This window comes from Panthera leo, chromosome A3 (assembly GCF_018350215.1).
Source record: "Panthera leo isolate Ple1 chromosome A3, P.leo_Ple1_pat1.1, whole genome shotgun sequence".
Lineage (NCBI taxonomy): Eukaryota > Metazoa > Chordata > Mammalia > Carnivora > Felidae > Panthera > Panthera leo.
Genome location: NC_056681.1, coordinates 118,298,659 through 118,319,960, shown reverse-complemented (window position 1 = coordinate 118,319,960; position 21,302 = coordinate 118,298,659). Strand labels below are relative to the sequence as shown.

The 21,302-nt window shown below is 58.3% G+C and overlaps 2 protein-coding genes and 1 long non-coding RNA gene across 8 annotated transcripts; 2 read left to right on the top strand and 1 right to left on the bottom strand.

Moving 5' to 3' along the window:
* The first annotated feature begins 341 nt into the window (after window positions 1-341).
* On the top strand, window positions 342-8,136 carry EMILIN1 (elastin microfibril interfacer 1). Of its 2 annotated transcripts, none has more exons than XM_042933448.1 (8): window positions 342-968; window positions 1,913-2,038; window positions 2,502-2,722; window positions 3,814-5,751; window positions 6,129-6,245; window positions 6,662-6,679; window positions 6,845-6,982; window positions 7,404-8,136. In XM_042933448.1, exons 1-8 carry the CDS (start codon window positions 799-801, stop codon window positions 7,739-7,741), a joined length of 3,066 nt encoding a protein of 1,021 aa, XP_042789382.1. In that variant the 5' UTR covers window positions 342-798; the 3' UTR covers window positions 7,742-8,136. The 2 variants fall into 2 exon arrangements, with proteins under 2 accessions (XP_042789382.1, XP_042789383.1); XM_042933449.1 differs by having other exon boundaries at window positions 930-968; window positions 1,311-2,038.
* A 358-nt stretch (window positions 8,137-8,494) lies between these two features.
* Window positions 8,495-20,192, top strand: KHK (ketohexokinase). Of its 4 annotated transcripts, XM_042933439.1 has the most exons (9): window positions 8,495-9,085; window positions 12,785-12,901; window positions 14,928-15,062; window positions 15,252-15,386; window positions 17,226-17,298; window positions 17,873-18,019; window positions 19,073-19,161; window positions 19,298-19,455; window positions 19,541-20,192. In XM_042933439.1, the coding sequence occupies exons 1-9, from the start codon at window positions 8,994-8,996 to the stop codon at window positions 19,624-19,626; spliced, it is 1,032 nt and encodes a 343-aa protein (XP_042789373.1). In that variant the 5' UTR covers window positions 8,495-8,993; the 3' UTR covers window positions 19,627-20,192. The 4 variants fall into 4 exon arrangements, with proteins under 4 accessions (XP_042789373.1, XP_042789374.1, XP_042789375.1 ...); XM_042933440.1 differs by lacking the exon at window positions 14,928-15,062 and having other exon boundaries at window positions 19,541-20,190; XM_042933441.1 differs by lacking the exon at window positions 15,252-15,386 and having other exon boundaries at window positions 19,541-20,190.
* On the bottom strand, window positions 12,289-16,759 carry LOC122216516. 2 transcript variants are annotated; one of them, XR_006200946.1, is made up of 5 exons: window positions 16,668-16,759; window positions 16,458-16,557; window positions 15,083-15,302; window positions 14,547-14,677; window positions 12,289-12,631 (listed from the first exon to the last, which is right to left on the bottom strand). It is a non-coding gene; the product is annotated as an uncharacterized LOC122216516 (long non-coding RNA). The 2 variants fall into 2 exon arrangements; XR_006200945.1 differs by lacking the exon at window positions 12,289-12,631 and having other exon boundaries at window positions 14,453-14,677.
* Window positions 20,193-21,302: the final 1,110 nt, after the last annotated feature.

Below are 21,302 nucleotides of genomic sequence, written 5' to 3'. Positions count from 1 at the left end.
TTTCTCGGGTCTTCTCTCCCAGAGGAGGCTTGCCCTAGCCCCAGGGGAGCTGTGGCTGCAGCTCCCGTTCCCTGTCTAAGCGACCAGCCCAGGGCCTCCTCCCCAGCTCTGGCCCCGGCTCCACTCCATGTGGCCCGTCTGAGAGGCTGGCCCCAAGCCTGGCGGCAACTCCACATTTCTCTGTTTTTCCTTTTTTTTTCCTCTCTTTCCCGGAGTTAACAAGAAGCAGATGTGGCGCACGATGGTTGGAGAGGTGGGGGGAGGAAGGGGGAGGCTGGACCGCCAGCCAGACAGGGGGGAAGGGAGTGAGCAAGAGAGGGAGGCGGGAGGCCAGGGCCCGCCCCACAGCCACTCTTGCGCCTCTGAACAGCCACAGGGGCAAAGCCCTGTCACCCCCAGGATCCGGTCATTGGGGAAAACAGATAGGGAGACCAGAGGAGGGCCAGCTGGGGCGAGGGGGGTGGAGGCCCAGGAAGCAGCATCTGAGAGGGGCAGGGACCAGGCACAGGAGGCCAGGGGGCACAGAGAACAAACTCCCCTCAGAAGTGGAGAAGAGGAGAACGGAAGGAACCAAGGGAGGGACAGACAGGAGCCTGAGGAGGAAAGAGGAGGGGGAGAGGGGTCAGGCCAGGCGGCCAAGGAGGAGGCGTGTGGCTGGGGGCTGCCGGCGGCAGGAAGCTGGGGACAGGACCCGACCCCGGCGCTGTCCCTGGGAGCAGAGGCATCCCGGCTCCAGACAGAGGCGCCAGTGGTCAGGCCGGGATGTGCCTCTGAGGACCACTGCGGAGTGCCCCCACCATGGCCCCCAGCACCCTCTGGAGCTGCTACCTCTGCTGCCTGCTGACCACAGCCGTGGGGGCAGCTAGCTACCCTCCTCGTGGTTATAGCCTCTACACAGGGGGCGGCGGGGCCCTCAGCCCTGGTGAACCCCAGGCCCAGAGCGCTCCCCGGCCTGCCAGCCGCCACAGGTAAGAGTCTGGGTCCCAGCCCAAGGCTGGAGGTGGGTGGGAGGGTGGGTCAGGAGGTTGGTATCCTGGTCCTCGCCTTGGCTACCCTCTCCCGGGGCCGTATGCCCTAGTGCAGGGAAGAGGGGGAGAGGAAGCCCATCCATCAGGTGGCCCTGCACAAGCCCGCCTTCCCGTGGGGCATTTCCAGGGCCCCCTAAATAGGTAGGTCCCTCCCTTACCTCAGGGGGACCCGTAGTTAGGTGCCCGGGAAAACTCCCCTGAAGGGCACGGGCCGGGCCTTCCTGCAGGCTGACCGTTGCGTCCCAGCCTGGCATCCTCCGGCAGACCTTTATCCCTTCTTAGGGCTTCCTCGGCCCCATCCAGTGATCTGTGATTCTTTCTGACGCTGTGGCTGCTCTGTCCCTTCGGGCTCTCCAGCCGGACACAGATCAAAGGCCAGCATGAATGGGGCCAAGAGTGTAGAACGGCAAGCGATGAGAGGGGCAGCGTTCATCAATGGCTTATTCTCTGCTTAACCCTGAGCTGGACCCCTGCCTGCCCTGTCCTCTTCTCTTAGGGGTGGGTGGAAGCCAGCATCCAGGGGATCACCAGAGGGACCCAGCCAGCTGGCTCATACAGGCCACGCTAGGCTGGGGATCGGGACAGAAAGGGACATGAATGAATGTGTGAAATCAGAGGCTCCCCAGGACCCCCCAGCCATGAGAATCAACTTCTTATAGTTGTGGTTTTCCATTCTGTGCTTCCTTTTGCTGTCTTGAAAAGTCTTTACCGACTCTTACAGCACAGGAAAGCGTGGGGGGAGCTGCCCTGCCAAAGTCCTGGCTCCTACAGGTCCCCAGGGGCCCTTCATCTTTTGACCCTCCCTCAGCCCCTCTGGTAGCCCCTGGGCCCTCCTCTGGGGCTTGTGTCTTGGCCCTTGGGCCCAGGTGGGGTTGTGCCTACAGGAACTGGTGTGCCTATGTGGTGACCCGGACAGTGAGCTGTGTCCTTGAGGATGGAGTGGAGACCTTCATCAAGCCCGACTACCAGCCCTGTGGCTGGGGCCAGCCCCAGTGTCCCCGCAGCATCATGTGAGCCCCAGTGCTGGGGGATGGGTACTTGGTGGGGCTGGGCTAGGACAGAAGGAGGGCAGCCAACTCAGGGAATTTGTGCAAAGCAGGCAGCAAGGGACAGGACCAGGGGCTTCGGTCAGAACCATTTGAGAAGATGCCGAGGCAACAGTTTGGGGCGGATACTGAGGGCAAAGTTACCTAGACCACCCTGCCAACCCCCAAATGCCTTCTCTGGGCTGAGTCAGGCCCCAGAGGAGGAGTTCGAGGTTCCAGCATAGGACAAGGGAAGAACAGGGATTTGGCTCCTGGCCAGAAAGCTGACAGCTGTCAGCTGAGCACAGACACATGCTGGACAGTAAGGGGGACCCAGCCTGAGGGACAGGCCTTGTCCACCACCAGCAGCTGCCCATCTCTGAGGACAGGTCCCAGGGTCACTGACAGTACAGGGAGGAGTAAAGAGGCCTCCCTCTGCCTCTCCCAGGTACCGCAGCTTCCTCCGTCCTCGCTACCGAGTGGCCTACAAGACAGTGACAGATATGGAGTGGAGGTGCTGTCAGGGGTATGGGGGTGATGACTGTGCTGAGGGTCCTGCCCCAGCGCTGGGTCCTGCACCTACCACACCACGCCCCCGGCCCCGGCCCGCCCGCCCCAACCTCTCCGGCTCCAGTGCAGGAAGCCACCTGAGTGGACTAGGTGGGGAAGGTGAGTGTGGGAGCCGCTGGGAAGAGAAGTGGGAGCTGGTACCGGGTGGAAAATGTGGGGCCAGGTTGTCAAGGGAAAAACCCTGTGCCCCAAGTCAGAAGGGAATAGAAGGGAGTAAGTGAGATCACTGAGATTCTCTGCCTACCCATGAAGCCCATGCACTGTGTGTGTGTGTGTGTGTGTGTGTGTGTGACAGAAGCAGATTGAAAGAGGGAGAGGAAAAAAAAAGGCTGAGAAAGAGAATGTGCTCACGCACGCCCACATGTGGCCGAGATACTTCCCAGTTGCGAGCCACTTCGGGAGGAAGGGGGAATTCCTGGGAGAAGCTTGTTCACCACGGGGATAGACTACAAGTCCTAGCATGCACTGCACCCGACTACAGGTCCCAGGCCCCTCGGTGGCCTCTGGAGACTGCAGGTCCCAGAATGCAGCAGTCCCCCCTGCTTTCCTGTCATGTGTGCACCAGGCACTGCGGACAGACGAGCTGTGTTTGCCTGCCAGGGAGATAGTCATGCTGTAATGATGGAAACAGGAACTTCTGGCTGATTCTCCCACCGTCCAGCTAGAGCCCCTGCAGGCTTCCCGCGGAATCTCGCCTGTCCCTTGGTGTTACGGACAGGTGCTTGCCGCCCAGGAACATCCACTGTTATGAGGTCCACAGTGCCTCCCCATATTCCCATTTCACAGATGAGAAAACAGTGTCTGAGAGAAACTCTGGATAGTAGACTTGGTGGTCAAATGGATGCCCTGGGTTTGAAACTTGCCTCGGCCACTTACTAAACTCGTAATCCATGGCCCAGTTCCTTAATGTCCCCTGGGCCTCAGTCTCATGGTCCGCAGAACAGGGAAAGCTGTGATATCTGTCCAGTGGAGTTTGGTGTAAGGGGTGGGGGAAGCCATGTTACAAATAGGGCCTAGAGGCATTCAGTAAATGGAGTTTCTTTCCATCTTTTCTTGCCCAAATTACCCAGCTAAGGAGTGGCTGACTCAGCCGGGAGCTCTTGCTGGAGCCGGGGAAGGCAGGGCCTCGGAGGTAGGCACTGAGCTCTGAGGCCCGGCCCCTCCGCCTTATGCCTTTGCCTCTCTGCCAGGTCCTGGGGAGTCAGAGAAGGTGCAGCAGCTGGAGGAGCAGGTGCAGAGCCTGACAAAGGAGCTGCAGGGCCTCCGCGGTGTCCTGCAGGGACTGAGCGGGCGCCTGGCGGAAGACGTCCAGAGGGCCGTGGAGACGGCCTTTAACGGGAGGCAGCAGCCAGCGGACGCAGCTGCCCGCCCTGGCGTGCAGGAGACCCTCACTGAGATCCAACAGCAGCTGCAGCTCCTGGACAACCGCGTCTCCACCCATGACCAGGAGCTGGGCCATCTCAACAACCATCACGGCGGCGGCGGCGGCGGCGGCGGTGGCGGCGGTGGCAGGGCCCCCGCCCCAGCCCCGGCCCCTCCCGGCCACAGTGAGGAGCTGCCGCGGGAGCTGGAGCGGCGGCTGCAGGAGTCCTGCTCCGTGTGCCTGGCGGGGCTGGATGACTTCCGCCGGCAGCGGCAGGAGGACAGAGAGCGGCTGCGAGTGCTGGAGAAGCGACTGACCTCGGTGGAGGAGCGGCAGCGGCAGCTCCCCGGGCAGGCCGCGGGCCGCAGGCCCCTTCAGGAGTGCTGCCCTCCGGAGCTGGGCCGGCGGCTGGCAGAGCTGGAGCGGAGGCTAGATGTAGTGGCCGGCTCGGTGACAGTGTTGAGTGGGCGGCGAGGCACCGAGCTGGGAGGAGCGGCTGGGCAGGGGGGGCACCCCCCGGGCTACACCAGCCTAGCATCCCGCCTCTCTCGCCTGGAGGACCAGTTCAACTCCACTCTGGGTCCCTCACAGGAGCAGGAGGAGGGCTGGCCCGGGCGCCCTGGGGGCCTGGGCCACTGGCTGCCTGCCGCCCGGGGCCGACTGGAGAAGCTGGAGGGACTGTTGGCCAACGTGAGCGGAGAGCTGGGTGGGCGGCTGGATCTGCTGGAAGAGCAGGTGGCAGGGGCTGTGCAGGCGTGTGGGCAGCTCTGCTCCGGGGCCCCGGGGGAGCAGGACACCCAGGTGAGCGAGATCCTCAGTGCCTTGGAGCGCAGGGTGCTAGACAGCGAGGGGCAGCTGCGTCTGGTGGGCTCAGGCCTGCACGAAGTGGGAGCAGCCGGGGAGGCCCGGCAGGCTGCACTGGAGGAGCTGCAAGGGGTCGTGGGCCAGCTCCAGGGGCGTGTTGACGCGCTGGACGAGACGACGGCGGAGTTCGCGCTGCAGCTGAACCTCACGGCGGCACGGCTGGGCCAACTGGAGGGTCTCCTGCAGGCCCGTGGGGATGAGGGCTGTGGGGCCTGTGGTGGTGTCCAAGAGGAGCTGGGCCGCCTTCGGGACGGTGTGGAGCGCTGCTCCTGCCCCCTGTTACCCCCACGGGGCCCCGGGGCCGGCCCCGGGGTTGGGGGACCAAGCCGAGGGCCTCTGGACGGCTTCAGTGTGTTTGGGGGGAGCTCAGGCTCAGCCCTACAGGCCCTGCAAGGAGAGCTGTCCGAGGTTATTCTCACCTTCAGTTCTCTCAATGACTCACTGCACGAGCTCCAGACCACCGTGGAAGGGCAGGGTGCCGATCTGGCTGACTTGGGAGCCACCAAGGACCGTATCATCTCTGAGATTAACAGGCTGCAACAGGAGGCCACGGAGCATGCTACAGAGAGTGAGGAGCGCTTCCGAGGCCTGGAAGAGGGACAGGCCCAGGCTGGCCAGTGCCCCAGCCTAGAGGGGCGATTGGGCCGTCTTGAAGGAGTCTGTGAGCGGCTAGACACTGTGGCGGGGGGACTGCAGGGCCTGCGTGAAGGCCTTTCCCGACACGTGGCTGGGCTCTGGGCTGGGCTACGGGAGACCAACAGCACCAGCCAGACGCAGGCAGCCTTGCTGGAGAAGCTGCTTGGGGGGCAGGCGGGCCTGGGCAGGCGGCTCGGTGCCCTTAACAGCTCCCTGCTGCTGCTGGAAGACAGGCTTCACCAGCTCAGTCTGAAGGACCTCACTGGTGAGGGGGCGAGAGAAGGCATGCGGTGGGAGGTGGTGGTGGGGGGCCCTTTTAAGTCTTTTCTTTCTCCTATCCCTACCCCACAGTAGCCAGTCTTAATCTCATCTACTTTCTCCTTGCTCTGCCCAGCATGAATGGCAGACCCATCACTGTCCCGGGGGTCGGTTTGTCCACCACAGATGACCCAAGCTCCTGGCTCCCCACTCTCCACTGGCAGCTCAGACAGGCCTGTGGGCAGGGGTGGCGTGCTGCTCCGCCAGCCGGGTATCCAGCACGGGCAGCAAGGTGCCCCACCATCTGTCCATGGAGCCATGACTTTCCTTGTCCTTTGGAAACTCCTTTTGTGGCTTTCCTTCAACTGAATTTTGTCACCGTAGGGCCCGCAGGTGAGGCTGGGCCCCCAGGGCCTCCCGGGATACAAGGACCCCCAGGCCCTGCTGGACCTCCAGGACCTCCAGGCAAGGATGGACAAAAGGGACCCATTGGGCCACCAGGTATGTGAGATTCCTACTGCAGCGGGAACTCCCCCACTCCTCTAGCAGCCCCAGGCTCGACATTCTATTCTGAATTTGACAGAGAAAGGAGGAAAGGGGCAAGGAATGGGGGGGGGGGGTCCTATATGGCTGACAGGGAGTGACTAGGAACTGGGACAGTCACTATATGGGCTAGTTGGATAGGGTGGCCTCGCTGCTGTATTGAAGACCAAGACTGGGCTCACAGGGCTATGTAGGGTGTGAAAGGCTGGGGGCTAGTTGCACTGAAGGGACCCTATTCCTCCTTTTCTTGACACCCCCCTTCCTGCTTTGGAGTCTGTGTGACGCCTAGCACAGTGGAGAGACTCAGCAGATGTTTGCTGAGTGACTTAGTGAGAGCTGCCCCCTTCTTACTGCTCCCTCTTGTCTTCCCACAGGTCCCCAAGGAGAGCAGGGTAAGTTCCTCTCATCTGGTGCTGGAGGGAGGGGAACTGAACTAGGGGTTGGAGGATGGAAGGCCTCAGGCCGCCCTGGAGGTAGAGACCCAGGAGGGGAAGGGGGCCAGGCAGCTCTGCACTGAGCATCCACTCTGACACCCCCTCCCCTTTACCCCTACCCAGGAGTGGAGGGGGCACCAGCAGCCCCTGTGCCCCTGGTGGCCTTTTCAGCTGCCCTGAGTTTGCCACGGTCTGAACCAGGCACAGTGCCCTTCGACAGAGTCCTGCTCAACGATGGGGGCTATTACGATCCAGAGACTGGTAAGCCTGGAAGCAGGCTGGCTGGGCAATGGGGGAGACCGGAAAGGCTGTGCAGTGGTATGTTCTCATTCTTGCCCCCTCAGACAAGGGGAAATCTTCTCATGCTCTGGTCTGGGGAGATCCCTACTTCCTTCATTTACCCATTTTCACCACAGCTTGGGTAAGGGGTGAGCTGGGGAAGGCAGGAGCGCTTCTGTTCAACAGCTCTTTATTGGGGCCCCGGGGATGCTGTAATGTGCTGGGCACGCAGTAACCAACAAAACGCCAAATGCCCTGCCCTGGTAGAACTTACACTCTAGTGGAAGACAGGTGAAAAGAGCCAGCAGGTTCCTCCTTAGTCCAGGAGTTCTGGGTGGGCTCCCCAACACCTCCCTGGCCCCTGCCACCTGTCTCCCCTCCTGACTGCCATCCTTGTTCCCAGGCGTGTTCACAGCACCACTGACCGGGCGCTACTTTCTGAGCGCGGTGCTGACTGGGCACCGGCATGAGAAAGTGGAGGCCGTGCTGTCCCGCTCCAACCTGGGCGTGGCCCGCATAGACTCCGGTGGCTACGAGCCTGAAGGCCTGGAGAATAAGCCAGTAGCCGAGAGCCAGCCCAGCCCCGGCGCCCTGGGGGTCTTCAGCCTCATCCTGCCGCTGCAGGCTGGAGACACGGTCTGCATCGACCTGGTCATGGGGCAGCTGGCGCACTCAGAGGAGCCGCTCACCATCTTCAGCGGAGCCCTGCTCTACGAGGACCTGGAGCCCAAACAGGTGTAGACAGGGGGCTGGGCCCGACCGGCCCTTAGTGTCTACGCCGGCCAAAGAGCCAGCTGGGGCGGCGGGGCTCCCCCCGCTTCCTGCCTGGGGTGGGGCTCCGTCCCGCCACCCCAGCCCCAGGCGAGCCGCCGTCCCTGTCCCCCTCTGTGGCACAGGCGCCCAGAGCAATCTCTTCGCCACGGCCTGAGCGCGCCGGGTGGGGGACTCTGGCATCCCCTCGTCCAGACTTTTGGCCTGCTCGCCGTCCCCTGCAGGGCCGACTGCGGAGGAGCCCATCCTCGCACCTTCTGCTCCTCCAGCTGGCCTCCAGGCCGATGCAGGGCTCTCCCGACGGGCTCCGGCCCCCACCGCCATACTAAACTATTCAGGAATAAAGACACTTGGTTTTTCTAAAAAACAAAACAAAACAAAACAAACCGTCTGCTCCAGTACGTATTCAAGGGTAGACAGAAGTACACAAGGGACGGACGGGGTGAGGGAGGTGAAGCCCCAGGTTCGGGACCCTGGTCGCCGCTCCTCCGGGCTCGGTGGCTCTGCGCGCACTTGCTGTGCACGCGCCGGCGGCCGGTGCCCGGCGCTCCTCCCCGGAACGCCCGTTCCGCCGGCGTCCGCCAGGGGGCTCTGGGAGCCGACTCCCGTCACGTGACCGCCGTCGCTCACCTAGCCGCCCCAGCTGCCCGGCGGGGGAGGCGGGGCCTCGAGCTGGGATTGGCTGGACCTCGGGGGCGGGGCGGAGCCGCGGCGGCGCGCCGGGAAAGGCTAGGGCTGAGGGGGCCAGGCCGCAGCTGCGAGGCCCGGCACTACCTCGGTTTCGGGTCTGGAGTGGGAGTCGCAGGTGCAGGAGAGGGAGGGGCAAGGGGCGCCTTTCTACTGCACTTTTTTTTGCATTCAGGAGATTGCCTAGCTGCAATCTAGAGAGGTTTGCATGAGCCTCGAGTCTGCCTGACAAGTGAGGAAATAAGGCCAAGAAGCGGGAAGGGTTGCCATCTGCTGGGCCACGCCACCTGCTAAGGGAAGGCCGGGAACCAAGGCCTCGGGGTCTGCGTTCCCAAGCCCGCTCGGTGGGCGTGGGGAGCAAGGGCCCTGCTCCGTTCCCTCGAGACCGCAGAAGGCTCTCTGAGGGGAGGAGCTCAGGACGCAGAGGAGGAGCCAAGTCCGCCCCAGGAGCGGGGACCCGATCCTCGGGAATAAAACGCAGAGCCCGGGAGGAACCCCGTCAGCCAGGCGGGCAGAAAGCTCCGGGAGCGGCCTCATGGAAGACAAGCAGATCCTGTGCGTGGGGCTAGTGGTGCTGGACATCATCAATGTAGTGGACAAGTACCCGGAGGAGGACACGGACAGCAGGTAGGGGCGCCCGGGCCCCCCGGACACCCCAGGGGCCGCTGCAGCCCCACGTTTGAGCCCGGCAGCTCAGACCCCAGGTCCGCGGGGCCAGGGGCCCCGCAGTGAGAGTCCAGCCTCGGGAGCTGGTGTCCCGTCCCCTCCGCCCGGGAGGACCTAGGGAAGGAATTGAGGCCGTTAGTAATAAGGCCCAGGCTTTGGATAGCACTGTGTTCGCCAATTGCCGTTCCAGGAATCATTATCCACGTTTTACCCATAAGCAGGTAGATGAAGAGATTTAACCAAGGGCACAGAGCTAGTAAGGTGCGCGACCAGCTTCTCTCTTTTTAACAAAAAGACGGCTGCACTTGCCTCTTACCAGCATTTACTTCTAATTTATCTACCACGTATATCTCATCTGTTTCTTAAATCTTGAGGGAGCTTACAATAAGTATGCAGTTAGACCGCAGGAACATTTAAAACCGTGGTATTTGAGCTTCACTCTAGCTTCAAGGCCTTGCTGGCACTGGAGGTGTATTTGGAGATGCCGTAGGTGGTGGATAGAGCTGGTTCACGTGCCATCACCAACGTGTTTCCCTGGCGCTAAATTCCAAAAGGAGTTTACCAGAAGTCCTTTTTACAAAACACAGCGTCTTTCTTGGTTGTCTGGTAAAAGTGGAAGAGTCGCTGGTTGGCTCTTATATTTACTCTTGATAAGAACCTCACCGTTAATCACTGCAATCCCAAGAGGGCATTTCTGTGGGCTAGAATCTTTGGGTCCACCCAGCCCCGTCATATGCATTACACATAATTTCCTTACAGCAGCCAGTGGGCAGTATGGAAGGGTCAGTCGGATCCTCTCTTTATAGATGATGAAGCAGCTAAATATGTGGAGAAATTAAATAAGAATTGTAAGACCACATAGTTACTGAGTGGGCAGGGCAGTAGTTACAACGCCTACGAATCTAGTGTTCCGGGCCTCGGTTGTCTCCTGTGCTCCCTCTGCCCATCTCACGGAGTTGACCCTTTGCTTTGGGCTGCTTTGTTTGCCAGAGGTTAGAGCCCTTGCCAGGAGCACAGGGACAGTGGGGGAGGGGCACAAGGGGATGCTGCTCTGTAGACCTAGGCCCCCTACCAGGTCAAGCTGGCCCCAGGATGCAGTGCACGGTGAGGAGTTAGGCCTCCTCTCAAGAGAACAGTGTGGATCCCAGGACCGGAGGGCCCGGGGAGGAACCGGAGTGCCTGCTTTTCACAAGAGCTGCAGGCCCATTCCCTTTGAGCTTACTTAGGGGGAGAGGTTAGGATAAGGAGATCCTCGGGGCTCCCACCAGGACGAGCTCATTCTGAAGGTGGGCGCAAAGGAAGGCACCTCTCTAAAGAGACCCTTCCCATGTTCTCCATGCTCTCTGCTCCCAGGGTGTACCCCCCTCTCCCCCAGACCCATAGCTCTCCTCCTCTGCTGAGCAGAGCGCTTGCCCATAGGGCCTCTTGTCTGTCATGTGCCTAGCCCACCCAGCCCACCTTCTGGACTCTGTTGTGCTTCCCAGATGGGCAAGCCCAAGTGGGGACCCAGGCCTTCCCAAGTGGGCACCTCAGCCCCATCTGTCCCAGACTCGCTGTGCTCCATGGGCAGCTGGGACTCTCAGGAGCTGCCACCTGGAACTTGGCCAGACCCCTGAGGAACGGCCCTGCCTCCCAGAGTCCAGGCCAAGAAGAGCCTTCCAGAAAGCATCCTCTTGCTCAGCAGAGCATTTCTGCACAGGAAGTTGGGTATTCGTGTGACTTTGAAGGATCTCCACAAAGCCAAAGTGTGTAACCTTTCTGTGAAACCTCATCCAAGCTGGGGCCTAACTACTTTCTATTCAGAAATATAGAGCGCATTGCAGTGGTTTAGGGAGTCAGGAAACCTGGGTTCTGACAGCAGCTTTGTCATGAAGTATTGGTGTGATCTGAGCAAGTCAAATCCCACTAGGCTCCCGCTTTCTAATCTGCATGAAAATTTCTCTAAAGCTCATAGCTTGAGTAATGTTTGACCTTTTACAAATTAGTATCTTTTCTTTTTTTTTTTTAATTTTTATTTTTGAGAGCGAGAGAGAGAGCATGAGCTGGAGAGGGACAGAGAGGGAGGGAGACACAGAATCCGAAGGAGACTCCAGGCTCTGAGCTGTCGGCGTAGAGCCTGACGTGGGGCTCGAACCCACAGACCGTGAGTGGGATGCTCAACCAACTGAGCCACCCAGGCACCCCAATTAGTTTCCTTTCTAATAAGATCACGGACACCTTTTCCCAAGGCTGAAGAGAACTACAGGGTTAAGTCTTGTGTGCCAAAATACCTTAGCCTAAAAATTGTTTCATTCCTTTCTTTCTTTTTTAAGATTATTTATTTTTGAGACAGAGAGAGACAGAGCATGAACGGGGGAGGGGGCTGAGAGAGAGGGAGACACAGAATCAGAAGCAGGCTCCAGGCTCTGAGCCATCAGCCCAGAGAGCCCGACGCGGGGCTTGAACTCACGGACCGCGAGATCGTGACCTGAGCTGAAGCCGGACGCTTAACCGACTGAGCCACCCAGGCACCCCTGTTTCATTTATTTCTTAATTAGTGGTTCTTCTTACTGTAAGAGGCCACAGTTATTCTTGTTTTTGGAACTGGAAGAATATAAATAACAGCCTGCACTGTTTACCTCCCAGTATTATTGGAGCACAATGAGAAATCGTTCCAGTGCTTTGACATGCATAAGTAATCATTTTTGTTGTTGAGAACAATGCAGTCCTTCAGGTGTATCTCCAGTTAGTTTCCTCGGAGCACACCTTGAGTTAGGTTTCCAGCAAAGATAGAGAAAAACTGAGGAAAAAAAGGTAATTATGTGATGGGATGTTGTGTTAACAAACCTTATTGTGGTAATCATTTTGCAATACGTGCGTATATCAAATCACCACATCGTATACCTTAAACTTATGGACTGTTATATGGCAATTATATTTCAATAAAACTGCAAAAAAAAAGGGGAAAATGGAGAAAAACTGGTCTTCATCCAATAATCTTTTTAACTTTTGACATTGCGTTTTTAAATCTTAAAAAAAATTTTTTTTCCCTAAGTTTATTTATTTTGAGAGAGAGGCAGTGCAAATGGGGGAGGGGCAGAGAGAAAGGGAGAGAGAGAATCCCAAGCAGGCTCAGCACTGCCAGCGCAGAGCCCGACATGGGGCTTGAACCCACGAAACTACGAGATTGTGACCTGAGCCGAAGCCAAGGACCGGATGTTTAACCGACTGAGCCACCCAGGTACCCCTTAACCTTGACATTGTAAAAGTTAGCTTTCCCTCCACATAACTCCTACACTGGTTACAGCGTACAGGTTTGCTCCCTGTTACTTATTTTGACCTGAGTTGTTACTGAAGCAGGCTCCCCAAGGACAGGAGTAGGTAGTGGATTTGACACCTTTGGGAAGAGGCTCTTGAGTTATCCAGCAATCAAGGTGGAGGCTGAAGGTCCCTCTGCCTGGGGGAGAGGTGGGTCATTGTAACCGAGGAGGAGGTCACCTGAGTTAGTGGAGCCCTCCTCTGAGATACCTGAAGGAGTGAAAATGGACAAATCAAGATGCTTTCTGAGGGAGGCCTCCCAGCTTTTACACGCCCCGGGGCCCTGCCCCAGGACTGCGTTAGGTCTTGCTTATCCTGGCATCAGCCTGCTGGAGCTGCAGGGACCCTCCCTGTGTTTTGCAGGTGCTTGTCCCAGAGATGGCAGCGTGGAGGCAACGCATCTAATTCCTGCACCGTCCTCTCCCTGCTTGGAGCCCCCTGTGCCTTCATGGGCTCGCTGGCCCCGGGCCATGTTGCCGAGTGAGTGGAGCAAGGAGCGGGCAGACTGCCTTGTAGAAGGAAGTCTTAACCCTGGGTGGGGGTGGGGGGCTGGGGGCAGGCTGTGAGAAACGGTTTGTGGCCACCAGAAATGGGTGGGAGGGGCAAGAGTGGGGCACCAGCATCCCAGACCCTCCCAAGCGTGGCTGTTTGCTGCTCGGGTGCTAACGCTCTCCTGTGAAAGCTTTTATTTCCACAGCCTGTTTCCCTGGCCACTGCCCAGAGCCTGCTCAGCTTCCCACCTTCTCCTTCCTTGCTTCCAACAGACTCTGCAATGGATGTGACTTTGCCCTTCTCAAGTCCCTAATCCTGGCTATGCTTGTGGCAGGAGGCAGCTAGGGACCTGCTGTCCCAACCCTCCCTCGGGGATGTCCAGCATCCATGGTCCTAGGGTTCAGGCCCACGGTTTCTTCCCCAGCTGAGGGGGCAGGGCCACTGCTGTGTCCCCGTGGTTCACTAAAGCAACAAGAGCAGCCGGCCGAGGACACCCTGAAGCCACGTGCTAAAGCTGGGCCCAGGCCCAGGCCTGCCAGCTTCCCGGCTGTGAGGCTGCAGCCCGTAGGTGGCCCGTACGCTTTCTCCATGTTGGCTGCTGTGGGGACCCAAGAGCCCTTTGACCCCCGGCCCCGCCAACTCAGCAAACGCTTATCAGGAGGTGAGGCCCACACTTTGCCCACTGTGGGCGCTAGGGCAGGCTGCCAGGTTGCTGGCCTGTGAAGCACAGCCCTTTGAACCCTGGTTTCATGGGGGTGCTGCCAGAGCCCAGCCCCCTGAGCTATGGCCAGATTCTCTTCCTCGGTGATCCGGCACAAAACAAATCGGTGGGCAAGGGCCTGCCCTGTGAGGTGGCACAGAGGGACCTGGTGCCAATAGCTGGTCACTTGTCAACCTTCTTCAGTGGCTGTCTTCCTTCCTGTTCCTCTGGCTTAGGGTGGTAGACTCACCTTTCTGGAACAATAATGCCGTTAGGTAGGCCATTCCAAATTCTCCCCCTTTGTTCAGCAAGCATTTAATGAGCACCTACCACGTGCTAGGCACGGAGGGTGCAAAAAATCATTTGGAAAACCACCCCGTAGTTTGCATGCTTTGGAAGGATCCTACTATTTAAAGGATCTTTGAGGTGTACGATGAGGAATGATGCCCCAGCTTGATGCCTATATACAAATCTGTATTGTCCAGCCAGCGTGAGAAAGGCCAAGATGGTGGCTGGACCAGCGGTCACAGGACACTTTCCAGAGACGCTGTGGCCAGGAAGCGTGGGGGTGGCGCAGTCTCTCCCAGGGTCCACCTCCCACTCACTCTGATTAGAGGGGATTCTGGGGAAGAGTCCTGGACCAGGCCCCACGTCGAGGAGCATCAGGCACTGGGAGCCAGCTCACTGCCTGTGGGGTTCACCTTGCCACGAGAGGTGAGGGTGGTGGGTGGCCTCACCAAGGCAGCACCACTTCCTGGCTGGGCATCACGGAGGCAGCCGCGGACTGAGTGGAATCCCAGTAGCACTCAAGGGACTCCCGAGAGAAGAGTACCGTGAGGATGAGTGTGTAGAGGGCAGCTGGGGAGTGAAGTACCACCTTGGTAATTATCAGTCTGCCAAGGCTTTGCATGAGACAGACCACAGTGCTCTCACCTGCTTCGTTCAAACAGGGCACGTGCTCCAGGCCCCCAGATCTACCCCATCTGGGTTCACTGAGCACATCATTTCTGGCTTGAGTCAGACTGAAGGACAGGATCCGGGTTGGAGTTTACCTCAGCCAGGACCTAAAAGAACATCCCTTAGTGTTTCTGTCACTGAGTTCCAGGCTCTGTGCCCCTGCCTCTCCTGCCCCCTGGCATAGCCTCTGACAGCATGGTGATTCCCGGCTCCCTCCTAGCCCCCTCTGCTTGCAGCCGGAGTCCCTGCCGCCTCCCTCCAGTCCCCAAACCCTTTGCAGCCGGAGTCCCTGCCGCCTCCCTCCAGTCCCCAAACCCTGTCGAACTACACCTCCCCTGGGTTACTCCATCTCGGCAGTTTTGTCCTGGATGACCTCCGCCGCTATTCTGTGGACCTACGCTACACAGTCTTTCAGACCACGGGCTCTGTCCCCATCTCCACAGTCATCATCAACGAGGCCAGTGGTAGCCGCACCATCCTCCATGCCTACAGGTTTGTACGCCTGTCCGCACCTTGCCAGCTGCCGCTGCCGCCATCACCGAACTCCCGGAACGGGACCCTTCTTCTCAGAGAGGCACCCCTGCTCCGGCATCCCTCCTCAACACTGGGGGAGGCCCAGGCCACTCGTAGGCTCTAATTTGTGTCTCCTTGCCCTTCCCTTGGCTCGGGCTCCACCTCAAGCTTCCTGGTGGCCGACTTCAGGCAGCGGGGCGTGGATGTGTCTCAGGTGGCCTGGCAGGGCAGAGGGGAAACCCCATGCTCTTGCTGCATCGTCAACAACTGCAATGGCTCCCGCACCATTGTGCTCTACGACACGTAAGGCCCCCCCGGCCTCGCCCTGGCACGGCCCACCAATCAGTTCCCTCCCTCGCCACCATGGGCATCCCAACTGCCTGCTCTCTGCCGCCTCTCTCTATACCAGAAATTGTCCTCATGCCAAACTGCTCAGTGATTTCTGAATTGTTTTCAATTAGGAGAGAAGTGAGGTGGGAAGAGATGTGCTTTGTTCTGCCTGGTGACTTGGCCTCGGTCACTACCAAGGATGGGCGGGCAGGCCTGCGCAAAACATAATTCGTGATGTAATTCCTCCGTAATTGGCCAATCAGCAGCCTGGGTATGGGTGTGGGGAAATTGTTCTGAGGAGCGGGGGACAGGAGGTGTGATTCAAACCATCTGAAGTCCTGAAGGGGACTCACTGGAATTTCCAGGGTCAGCCCCAGGGTTGCCAGCCTGCAGCATGGCACCAAGGAGCTGGGTTTGGGTGTTCAGAAGAGATGAGCCCACCGCGAAGCTCCCTGCATAATGAAGCCAGGCCAAATGCCACACACAATTCACAGCTGTTGCTGAAGTAGAGGGAAGGGGAACATTGGGTCAGCAGATCAGGGGCATCTGATGCCATGTTAACTGGGGGGAGGGAATCCCTTTAAAGTCCCAAGCTGCTAGGGAGAGGCCCTGTGGGCCCAGACCCTTCTTGTCTCCCCTAGATTGCCTCCTGAAGAATCTCAGACATTTAGCTTACTAAGAATCTAGCATGTGCCAGGTACTATGTTAGGGCTGAGGTGGTCCACATCCAGCAGCCCTGGGGTTCAGGCTGTCCCTACTGCCCGGCATGACTACTGGACCTGGGGAAGAGGGGGCAATTATCCTCGGACAAGCTTTATGGCCAGTGGTCTCTGGGCTCAGTGTGTCGCAATGAATGAGTGGGCATATATGCTAGCAATGACCTTCACCTTGGTCAATCCTAGTGTTCTGCCCATCAAGTAACAATCTGTAGCAACTTTGATCAAGGACACCACATGGGTATTCACAAGAAGGGAAGGAGGGGAGTTCCAAGGAGAAACGTTTGTTGCCCTCTGGCCTCAGTGTAGGGAGATCCACACACGTTACCTTCAACTGCAACAAGCTGGTGGGTTTGGACCCATCTACCAAATGGGGAAGCAGCCTCAGAAAGGCCCAGGTACTCAGCTAGTTAACTGGATGGATTCGGCTGCAGAGCAGGAGGAATATAGGTTAGGTGTAGCTCACTGGTCAAGGCGGACCCTTCCCAGGGCTCCACACCTAAGTCAGCCAAATAAAAACTCATCCTCAAGCACCAACCTTGACCTCGGAGTTGTAACACAGAGCCGCCGAACTTAGAACGGTGGTGCTGTCGCGGCTGGGACGCCAGAAGTGAACAGGACCAGACCCAGAGCAGCCATAGCCTTTGTAGATCATCAGGGCGTTGCATGCTGGGAGCTGTGTGCTGCTGGCAAGGCGGGGGATTCTGGGAATTGTAGTCCCTGGTGCTCTTAGAGTATTCTGGGAGATGTGGTCTCCAAGGCACTCAACTGGCCTCTTGTCACATGCTGCAGTTGAGTTTACCCTTAGAAAATATCACAGCCTCCAACACCCAAAGGGCATTCTAGCAAACTGCTTCTAATCCCCTGTCTGGATGGAACTGAGTGGGGCAAGGAGTGGTCAGGAGTTTAGCCTGGAATAGCCTATCCTGGAGCTGAGCCTCAGAAGCCTGTGCTGTAGAAGCCTGTGCTGTAGATGTAGTTTCTGGCCATGCTGCAGGCAGCACCAGGCAAAGGGTCCCCAGCAACCAGTTAGAGATCCCAGCCTTGGCTGACCTCACCATCATGCCTTTTCTGTCGTTTCTGTCCTATGACTTAGGAACCTGCCAGATGTGTCTGCTGCGGACTTTGACAAAGTTGATCTGACCCGGTTCAAGTGGATCCACATCGAGGCAAGTCCTGCCCTACCTGTGTTTTGAGGGGCTCAACGTGCCAGGTCCTCCACATATTTTGCCTTCTTAGTTTTTTTGAACCATGATGTACCTTAGAGATAAATGAATCCAACTACCCTCATCCCCTCTCCATTCTTCTTTGTGTTTTCAGGTAGGAAACTAAGGCCCAGAAAGATTGGGTGACTTACTCAAGGTCACACAGCAGGGTGTAGGCACCAGAAGCAGGATGCCGGCTCCAGGCAAAGGCCCATGCTTTCTGTGTTACAGACTGCCCACCTCCTCTAGACTCTGAGAAGTCCCAAGTTCTAATCCTAGCCTTGTGATTTAATTTACTGTAGGTCCTTAAGAAAGTCTTTTATTCTTTTGTCTCCTCCTCTGTGAAATGGGGGGGGGGGGGGCGGCTGGTTAATAAGGTCTCCAAGGTCCATGACTGCTCTAGAATTTTGAAACTTAGAATGGAGTTCCCGCCCCCTGCCTCCCCTCACCTGGAATTCCAGCAGGGAGGGAAGAATGAGCCAGATCAGCTGGGCACTGCCCAGCTGGTCCTGAGCTGCCCCGCCCCGCCCCGCCCCAGGGCCGGAATGCATCGGAACAGGTGCAGATGCTGCAGCGGATAGAACAGCACAATGCCAGGCAGCCTCCAGGTCAAAAGATCCAAGTGTCGGTGGAAGTGGAGAAGCCCCGAGAGGAGCTATTCCAGCTGTTTGGCTATGGAGACGTGGTGAGTGGCCCACACAGCTTCCCCTTGCCACATCCTGCTAATTTGGTTCTTAAAGGGAGCCAAGCATTCCCTTGTTCTGCCTCCCACACCTGGAATGGCTTGGTGTCATTGGCAGGTGGGGGGCAAAGAGGCCCCCAGCTTTGGGCTCCCGTGCAGGCCTCAGCAGTGGCCACGGAGCAAAATTTCTCCGTCCCAGTGGGTGCATAGGTACGAGAGTAGCCAAGTGGGGGGGCTACTAGAGCCAGCCTCGGAGCACCCTGCGTGGGAGCATCTCCTCCCTGGGCCTCCTCAGTCTCTCCTTCTGTCAAATGGAAGAATGGGACTGTTCTCCCAGGTGTCCTCCAACTCTGGGGTGGGTGGCAGGCTGTGGGGGCCACTGAGGGGTGAGGGAGGATGGGAGGGGACTTGCATAGGGTAAGTTTGGGCAGTTCTGGAATGGAAATGAAATCTGAGTGACAATCCTGGCATCATAGCCTGAGCTGGTTGGACCTCCACTCGGGCGGCACAAAGGTACGGGTGCCTGAGCCACACCCTGGGTTTTTATTTGATTGGTGGGGGTGGAGCTCAGCTGAAGTATTTTTTAACAAAACTCTCTCTGGAAGTTCTAATGTGTAGCTAGTGTTGAGGAAGCTCTACAACCCTTGCCCCTTTGTTTTATAGGTGAAGAAACGACCCAGAGGGCATAGTTGCATTAAGAAAACAAAACAAAAACGCCCGCGAGAGCCAGAGGTGTAACGTGGCAGTGGTAGCTCTCACCGCCAGATGGCGCTCAAGGCTCGCTGTGGGTTTTCAATTGTGCAGGGACTTTCGTTGCTCTAGAACAAATAAACCGGGGATTTTTGCGTCACAATTTACAGGGCTGTATTCTAGCATATCTAGAGCAAGTATGAAAACGCAACCCAGTGGGACAGCGAGATACTACGTTGGGGATTTAAGTGGCCACGTTGGAGGAGTGACATTGCACTATGGGGGCAACACCAGGCTGCTGGTGGTGAGTGACTGAGCCAGGACTAGGGTGGAGGTAACCGTCAGCCTCTCTTCCACTGCCCACAGGTGTTTGTCAGCAAAGATGTGGCCAGGCACTTGGGGTTCCGGTCAGCAGTGGAGGCCCTGAGGGGCTTGTATGGTCGTGTGAGGAAAGGGTGAGCAGGGGAAAGCCAGGAAGAGGCCTTAGGTACGGAGCGTGAGTGAGCCTGGACACTGGGGGCCGCCCTGGGGAGGGGGGTGAGGCTGGGGGCCCGGTGGGCTGACAGCCCAGCTGAGTGGAGGGTCTTGCAGGGCTATGCTAGTCTGCGCCTGGGCTGAGGAGGGCGCTGATGCCCTGGGCCCTGACGGACAGCTGCTTCACTCGGATGCTTTTCCTCCACCCCGGGTGGTGGATACTCTGGGGGCCGGAGACACCTTCAACGCCTCAGTCATATTCAGCCTGTCCCAGGGTGAGTACCCCCCCGGCACGAGGCCCAGGGCTGAGGCCTGCCTCTGCCCGGAAGACCGAGCTCATCTAGCTATTTGTCTCTCCAGGGAAGAGTATGCAGGAGGCTTTGAGATTTGGCTGCCAGGTGGCCGGCAAGAAGTGTGGCCTGCAGGGCTTTGATGGCATTGTGTGAATGCCCGATGGTGGCGGTTGCTGGCTTACACTACCCCCCTCCTTGGAGGCTGGCATCACCGGCCGCCGTTGCCTTCTCCCCTCCATCCAGCCTGGCACATGGGATGCCCTGCTCCCTGGGCGGATGCAGACCGAGGGAGGGTTCCGCCTGTGTCCTGTGTCTCTCTCACACTGCTGAGCCACACAGGAAATAAATCTGCCCCAAAGCCAGCTTCCTTCTGCCAGTCTGTTTGTCCTTGATTCCTGAACTGCTCTGGCTGGGGACTCCAGAGGCTTTGATACTACAGCCCTTCACCCTCTTCTTCTCTAGTCCCCAAATTAACCTCCTTGCCGAGGCCCAGAGGAGGGGCTGCCTACACCAGAGCAGCAGGGAAGTACCCAGGACTTGCCTCCAGCTGTGCCCTTGGTGGTGGCCCAGCCGGTCTGGTGAGGAGGAGCCACAGGGGGTGGGTAGAGACCTTGAGGCTTCCTGGCTGAGGGCAGGGGGACACTTCTGTCCTTGTGCCCCAGGGAACCTTCCAAACAATACGCCCATTTGAAAATCTCCTCTGGGCCCCTGGGCTGTCACAAGACTCCAGTCTTAAGGCTCCAGGACTGTCCACAAGGTTGAGCCAAGCTGATGGGCCAATGGGCAGGGAGCCTACTCTGGTTTGGTGGTGCCTTCACAATCTAAAAATATCCGCCCCCCCCCCCCCCCCCCCCCCCCCCCCCCCCCCCCCCCCGTGACTGTCCCAGAACCAACAAGCCCCACCCTTAGAGCCGCCCTGTAGTTAAGGCTGTGCTTCAGCCACAAATGTGCCCCAGGATACAGTTGCTGTCCCGGAGGGAGACGGGGCCTGAGGGCATATTGGAATTAGCCTATTTTTTATAAGCTTCATAGGGGAGTTGGGGCAGGGTGTGTGAGGCCACAGAATGTGATACAGAGCCTGGGCTTTGCAGTCTGACACACGTGAATCCAAATCGGCCACTTAACTAGCAGTGTCACCTTGGGTGTATTACTGAATGCCGTCTTCCTCAGTTTCCTCATCTGTCAAATGGAGCTAATTCTGCCTGGTCATAGAATTATTGTGAGGGTACAGACAACATATAAAATGTCCAGCATGATGGCTGGTACGGACCAGGCTCTCAATAAATGGCAGTTCTTAATATTTGGGGGTGGGCACATACAGGGTGGTGGGGAAGACCTGCTCGGAGCTGCAGGAGGCTTCTGGGTATCTGAACACCCGGTGGGGGGGGGCGGGGGGGGGCGGAGGGGGGAAGGGGAGCACTCGGGCCCCAGGGAGAGTCTGTGCTCTCTTCCCCGGCTTGTCTGCAGCCGGCCGGGCCCTACTGCTGCAGCCTGCTTGCCGGGCACTGTCCAGGAACACTGGGAAAGCCGAAGCCCCTCCGAGAGGCCCTCCCGGTCCCCAACCCCCTGTGTCCCTGAGATCAGGCAGGCTAGACCTGTAGGTAGATGGCCTGAGTGGATGAATTCATTCAGTTTTTTATTGGCTGTCTGGGCCCTAAAGCTGCCCCTCAACTTAGGGTCTCCCTGAGCTGCACAGAAAGACCTGTCCCTACTGGGGCCAGGAAGTGGACGAAGAGGCGGTCCTCGTCGCAGCACGTGCGCACACACACACACACACACACGCACACGACTCTCCGGGGCTTATGTTCTGGTACTGAGACTTCTAGGGA